Source organism: Psammomys obesus, unplaced genomic scaffold, assembly GCF_907164565.1.
Source record: "Psammomys obesus unplaced genomic scaffold, mPsaObe1.curated_primary_1811, whole genome shotgun sequence".
In the NCBI taxonomy this organism is placed as follows: domain Eukaryota; kingdom Metazoa; phylum Chordata; class Mammalia; order Rodentia; family Muridae; genus Psammomys; species Psammomys obesus.
The window spans coordinates 362,960-370,469 of NW_026590269.1; the positions used below are offsets into that span (position 1 = coordinate 362,960).

Genomic DNA, 7,510 nt, shown 5'->3' on the forward strand with positions numbered 1-7,510 from the left:
GAAGGGCAGAGTCCAGCTTTGATTAGGGGAAGTGGTTTGTTACCAGGATCACATCTGGGAAGTCCATGTTTCCATCTTCTGTCCCATGTATACAGACGCACATACAATGGAAGCTTGTCTCTGGGTTCATCTAATTCATTACTTTGACTTTTCATGTTTTTCCAGGTTTTTTTGTAATATTTTTGGCCCAATCCACTAGAAACCAAAATTAATCCTGATGCCTTTTTTATGAATTTTACCTATTTCTTTTTCTGTTTGTTTCTTCATAAAAGCCGTGACGCTTGCACTGTCTCTCTTTTCTTTTCAGCATATACATTCTAGTCTTCTCCATGTTTTTAATTTCTTGAACTATTTCAGCCACTGATTTGGGGTACAAGGCATCATTTGGGGCATGGCACATGTGTACAAATTCTTGGTGCATCTGAACAAGTTGCTGTTCATTTTCTTGAATAGATAATCCATAGCAGTTTAGCTTTTTCTTTAAATCACAGTCAGAGAGTGGGTTATACAGAGTTTGGCACATAAACTTCCTTTTGTGAGCAGAATTTCTAAGGCTTCTTTTCTTCATGTGATAAGAAACTGTCTAGACTCTTATGAATGAGTCTTTTGGGAATGTTGACTCTTACAAACATGGCAGGTCACAGTAGTGTTCTGTTTCAGGGTAGATATAAATGGAGGCACAGAATGGTTTGCACCTAAGGACCCAGATGCCATCTTTCCTACAAAATGTGTCTCTTCAGACCCTGCAGAAGTGCTTGGCTCTGTTTGAGGGTTTAGTTTCCTGTCATTTTATTTTCCCATCAACTTTGATGGGGACCTCTGACAAGGAACTTCTCCATTAGCCTGTTCCCTTGGTTGACAGGAAGAATGTTTGATGGCTTCAGCATCATGTACTTTGACAAGAGCTTCCTCTGAGGTGGAAGACACAGGAACTACAGATGGTGACTCTGAAAATGCCCAAGGCAAATCCACGGGACATTTATGCTTTTTACCAGTTCATCTAGAAGGTGACTTTCTCAGGTCTGGTTACATCGCTGCCACACAACACGTTGTTTTCTTACTATCTAATGAACTACACATAAAGTATTTCTTTTGGTGCTGATTAGAATTGATTAATTCTCCATCAGAAAACTTCATTTTTGAATGGTTATGTGTTCGTAATATAATTCTCCTTTTTAAATAACTTACAAGACATTTTCATTAGTTTCATGGTTTATGCTTAAAAACTAGCTGTCCATTTTGCAGCATCTCTTTTAAAATAATTTTGTCATATTCACATGCTCACAAGTGAATTTTCTCATATTCACATATTCACATGCAACCATGCTTTAAGAATTCATTTATTTTTTTCTATTGACTTGGAATCAGGCAACTCTCCTGTGACACACCTGGCTTGTTTTGTCCTTTATTTATTCTAAGTGAGTTTCACTAAGCTTCTAGTTGTGAGCTTGTTGTATTCTCCATATTTATTCCCTTCCCACAGAAGGCTCAAAACTCTATTTGTTCAGCAAGTAAAACTTCACTCTACTTTTGAAGAACTTTCTGCTTAGCTTCTCTTACTCTGGGTGTCTAAAGAGCTTGACTTTAAATATCCTGAATGAGGAGACTAGGTAAAACCTCGAATCTTCCAGCCTGTCAAAGTTTGCTGCTTTACTTTGTCCCTGTCAAGAGCTTGTTTCCTGTTTTCAGACGTAGTAAATTTCTCTGGGGCAAAACAAACTGTCAATTCAGTTCCTACATTCAAGGCCCTTTCTTCTCAGAATTCTTAGCCCATCCAGTTCTTATAATAACATGGTCTTTTGTGATTTTAGAAGGATAATTTCTGACTTTTTGTTGTTTTTCAAGACATGGTTTCTCTGTGTCCTTGGCAGTCTTAGACTCACTTTGTAGATCAGGCTGGTTTGAACTCAGAGATCTGCCTGCCTCTACTTCCTCAAGTGCTAGAGCTACAGCTGTGCGCCACCATGCCTGGCTTCACTTCTGACTTTTAACTTCTAAGTATAATTGCTTTTTGATGCCAGATACTCAATCTAATATAGAAGGTTAATTCTACAGATATATGTATAATTTTTAACCTGACACATAGTATACACACACAAATATATATTACACACATACACACTATATATGTGTGTGTATGACTTTTGATTGTGCTAAGAACAAACCTTAAACTGATAAGAACTTGATGCCTTCAGTAGAACTTCTGCCCTAGAACAGCACATGTTAAACTCATCCTGTGTCTAAAAATGAGCCCAATTAATTGCAAGAGACATACATGTAATAAAAGCATTTGAGAAAAAAACATGTTGACATATTGCCATTATCAAGATACATGGCTCCTATTCTCCACTTTTGATCAGTAACAAGATAACCTTGTTCTTAAGGTCTACATTCCATGTGAGTTACTTGGGTCATGTTTACTACTACACCGTAGTGACAGAAATTCAAATTTCTGGTTTATTTTAAAAGCTGCTGGTGGCTCCTCGCTGGTCTGGGATGTTCCATACTTTTTGAATACACAAAGAGATCAGAGGAGGGTGTTCCTTGGTGTTTATTTGCCCACTTTCATTTGTACGATTAAACAAAATGGACTTAGGTGGCTGGATTATCTTAGGAGAGTTTGAATTGTCATGATGTTCAAGCATAATTATGAAATGTTCATTTAGGTTTGTTAATTGTCATCCCAAAATATTTTTTATATAAATAATAATAATTGGAAAGGGATTAATGCTATTTACCATATTTATGCTATGAATTTCTACTTAATTGTGCTCTGAGTTTTATATCTTTCTTGATTAACTTTTAAAGTTGGATAAAGACTAAAAACTATGTTTTAAGAATAAGTCAAGCTGTCATTAACTTCCTTTTTGTTATATTCTTACAGGTAAAAGTAATTCCAGGGTCCCTTGAGTTCCATCACCTGCCATGCCAAGGGGGCACGCTGGGCCCCAGGAACACCGAGGTTAGACTCCACCTCACCATTCCTTTGCCTGCCAAGTCCACTTGGGGCACAGCCAGCAGAGGTGAGCTGCAGTCTGTCCCCTGAGGTCCTTTGAAAGGCCTCCGGCGCTGCCTCCCTTCACAAGGAGGCTTGCAGGACCCCAGAAACATACAGACACACCTGGGGCACAGCCAGCAGAGGTGAGCAGTGGCCATTCCCTGAGCTCCATTGTAAGGTCAAAAGCTCTGCCTACATCTCCAAGGAGTCCCTACAGCATCAGGAGCATCCATCAAACACCAGAGAAAAACAGATGGATAAAAGCCAGCATCAAAACACAATCAACGAGAGCCAGCACAATAAGGCACCACCGGAGCCTAGCTATCCTGCTAAGCAAGCCCTCGATATCCTAACAAAGCCAAAGCACAAGAAGATGACCTCAAATCCAATCTTATAGAGATGATAGAGGCCTTTCAGAGGAAATGAATGAAGCTCTCAAATTCAGGAAAATACAATCAAACACATGAAGGAAATGAATAAAAATGTTCAAGAGTAGAAAGTGGAAATAGAAGAATAAAGAAAACAAGAAGTGAGGGGCTACAATAAGAATGTTAAGTGAATAAATTAATGAATTAATTAAAATAATAAAAAAACACACACACAAACTGAGGGAATAGTGTAGATGAAAAGCCTAAGGAGAAAAGAAGGAACTACAGATGGATGGGGACATCACCAACAGAATACAAGAGCTGGAAGAGAGGATCTCAGGCATAGAAGAGACAGTTGAAGAAGTCAATATATTAGTCAAAGAACATGTTAAATTTTAAAAGTTCTTCATACAAAACATCCAAGATATCTGGAAAACTATGAAAAGATGAAACATAAGAATAAAAGGGATAGAAGAAGACTCTCAGCTCCAAGACCTAGAAAATATTTCCAACAAAATCATAGGTGAAAACTTCCCCAACTTGAAGAAAGAGATGCCTATAACCATACAAGAAGCTTACAGAACACCAAATATCATTAAGTCTTACTTCAAAAACCTGTACCCACAAAATTGGAAAATTGAAATAAAATGGATGATTTTCTTGATAAATACCACTTACCAAAGTTAAATCATGATCAGGTAAACAACTTAAATTGACCTATAACCCCTAAGGAGATAGAAGCAGTTATTAAAAAGTCTTTAATAATATAATTATAAATATAATAATAAAATAAATAATAATATAATAAAAATAAATAACTAATGAAAAAAATTAATAATAATGTAATAATAAAGTCTTTTTTAAAGCCCAGGACCACCTGATTTTAGCTCAGAATTCTACCAGACTTTCAAAGACAAGCTAATACTAATACTCCTCAAATTAGTCCACAAAGTAGAATCAGAAGAATCATTGATAAGCTCATTCTATGAAGCCACAGTCATCCTGACACCTAAATTACACAAAGACTCAACCAAAAAAAGAGAATTTCAGACCAGTTTTCTTCATGAGCATTGGTGCACAAATACTCAATAAAGTACTCACAAACAGAATCCAAGAACATATCAAAAACATTATCCACCATGATCAAGTAGGCTTCATCCCAGGGATTCAGGAATGGTTCAACATATAAAACTCCATCAATGTAATCCACCATATAAACAAAAACTGAAAGAAATAAAACCTCATGATCATCTCACTGGTTGCTGAAAAAGCCTTCAACAAAACCCAACACTCCTTCATGATGAAAGTCTTGGAGAGATCAAGGATACAACGTGCATACCCAAACACAATGTAAGTTACATACCGTAAGCCAATAGACAACATTAAGTTAAATGGAGAGAAACTTAAAGCAGTTCCACTAAAATCAGGGACTAGACACTCCACATCTATTCAACATAGTACTTGAAGTTTTAGCTAGAGCAATAAGACAACTAAAGGAGATCAAATGGATACAAACTGGAAAGGAAGAAGTCAAAATATTGGTATTTGCAGATGATATAATCATATATATGTCACCCCCAAAATTCTACCAGTGAACTCCTACAGCTGATTAATACTTTCAGCAAAGTGGCTGAACACAAAATTTACTCAAAAATCAGTAGCTCTCCTTCATACAAACAGTAAACAAACCTAGAAAGAAATTAGGGAAGCAACGCCATTCTCAACAGCCACAAATATTATAAAATATCTTGGTATGACTCTAACCAAGCAAGTAAAAGACCTGTATGACAAGAACTTCAAGTCTTTGAAGAAATAAATTGAAGATATCAGAGAAGATAGAAAGATCTCCCATGTTCATGGATCAGTAGGATTAACACAGGAAAAAAATGGCCATCTTACCAAAAGCAATCAACAGATGCGATGCAGTTCCCATCAAAATTCTAACACAACTTTTTACAGACCTTGTAAGAGAAATTCTCACCTTCATAAGGAGAAAAAAAAAAACAGGATAGCTAAAACAATTCTGTACAATGAGAGAACTTATGGAGATGTCACCATCCCTGATCTCAAGCTGTACTACAGAGGAATACTAATAAAAACCAGATGGTACTGTCATAAAAACAGACAGGTTGATCAATGTAGAACCAAAGACCCAAAAATAAATCCACAAACCTGTGGACACTTGATTTTTGACAAAGAAACCAAAACCATGCAATGGAAAAAGAAAGCCTCTTCAACAAATGGTGGTGATATAACTGGATGTCTGCACATAGAAGAATGCAAATTGATCCATATCTATCACCCTACACAAAACTTAAATCTTAGGGAAGCAAAGACTTCAGCATAAAACAGATACACCAAATCTAATAGAAGAGAAAATGCAAAATATTGGTACATTGTGCATTGGTACAGGAGACAACTTTATGAACAGAACACCAACAGCTTAGGCACTGAGATCAACAATCAATACATGGGACCTCATGAAACTGAAAAGCTTCTATAAGGCAAAGGATGCTGTCAATAGAACAAAATGGCAGCTTACAGAATGGGAAAATATCTTCACCAACAGAGGGCTAATCTCCAAAATATGTAAGGAACTCAAGAAATTAAACACCAACAGACTAAATAACCCAATTAAAAAATAAAGTACAGAGCTAAAAAGAGAATTCTCAACAGAGGAATCTCTAATGGCCAAGAAGCACTTAAAGAAGTGCTCAGTGTCCTTCATCACAGGGAAATACAAATCAAAATGACTCTGAGATTCCATCTTATACCTGTCAGAATGGCTAAGATAAAAAACTCAAGTGATAGCACATGCTGGTGAGGATATGTAGCAAGTGGAACACTCTTCCATTGCTGGTGGGAGTGCAAATTTATACAATTACTCTAGAAATCAATTCAGCAGTTTCTCAGAAAATTGGCAATAGTTCTACCTCAAGACCCAACTATACCACTCCTGGTCATATGCCCAATAGATGCCCCACTACACCGCAAGGACACTTGCTCAACTATGTTTATGTGGTAAAGGAAGGAAAGAGAAAGAGAAAGTTGATGCCCTCAAGAATCCTCAATTAGAGAAAATTGGTTCATAATTCAGTTTCTCGTATTACTTTTTTAAAGGATTTTGTCAAACCAGTAATTTAACAGACTGGCTTCACACACACACACACAAATGAAGAGCAATCATGTGATTATTTTCCCCATAATTTTTATTGCATAATAATTATTTGAGAAGTCATTTATAGCATGCTTGTGAATGAAAGCCCACAATCTTTAGGATACAAGGTGGCACAACTTCCGTGCACTGATGTTTTAATGAAGTGTGTGTTTACCTACAATTTAGGAGGAAGAAGTGTGCTAAATTTTACAGCTCTTCAGATTGCTTAACCAAAAGGTCAAGGCCTAAAAATACATAAAGTTATATGGTAAGGATAGGTGCCAGAAATACGCATGACTTTAATTTTTCTTAAGTGCATTCGAAAGTTCCAGAATGGCATGAAGATATTAGTTTCATTAACTGTAATGATAATAATCAATAAGAGATGTGCAAATATAGAGAAAATGTGTATGTAATACCATAACTACAAAATCCTAGGGAAAAATAGTATTAATAAAACGTAACAAGTTTAAAGCTATTTGGGATACCATGGGTTGAATTACTGGTAAAGGAAAGGTTTAGATAGTACAATTTCTTAAAAGAATAATTACAATAAGAAGTTTACCTGAACTGAGAGATGATGAGCCAATCACAATAATACTTAGCTGACCACAAAACTACTCCTGCAGTGGGGACTTTCCTTAACTTCTCTCTCAGATTCTCCCAGAAACAGGTTTGGTATCACCGGACTTAGGAATTTGAAATCACCAGTCCCAGAGTCTCCAGTCAGACATACCTCATACTGGTAGTTCTGAGACAGGGTCCCCATACCGCTGACATCCACCAGGTGACCAGGAAAGTGTCCCTCGGGCAAAGAGGAGCCACCCAGAGGGGCCGCCCTGGCCCTCCTGCACAGTCTTACCCCGATGAAGAGCAGCACAGACAAGAGGAAGAGTGAAGACACAGATGCCAAGGCAATGACCAGGTACAGCGTTAGCATGTCTTCATCATCCTGCGCGGGGTCGCGCGCCACCTCTGGCAGAGGCA

At 37.2% G+C, this 7,510-nt stretch overlaps 1 protein-coding gene and 1 pseudogene across 1 annotated transcript in view; both read right to left on the reverse strand.

Annotated features, from left to right (window-relative positions):
• Positions 1-235: 235 nt before the first annotated feature.
• On the reverse strand, positions 236-1,137 carry LOC129676417 (E3 ubiquitin-protein ligase RAD18-like; annotated as a pseudogene).
• A 5,782-nt stretch (positions 1,138-6,919) lies between these two features.
• LOC129676418 (protocadherin beta-3-like) overlaps positions 6,920-7,510 on the reverse strand; it is a 5,316-nt gene continuing 4,725 nt past the window's right edge. The window contains exon 2 of the mRNA XM_055606760.1: positions 6,920-7,498. Coding sequence (XP_055462735.1) covers positions 7,125-7,498 — 374 coding nt within the window. The 3' untranslated portion in view covers positions 6,920-7,124. The remainder of the gene's footprint in view (positions 7,499-7,510) is intronic.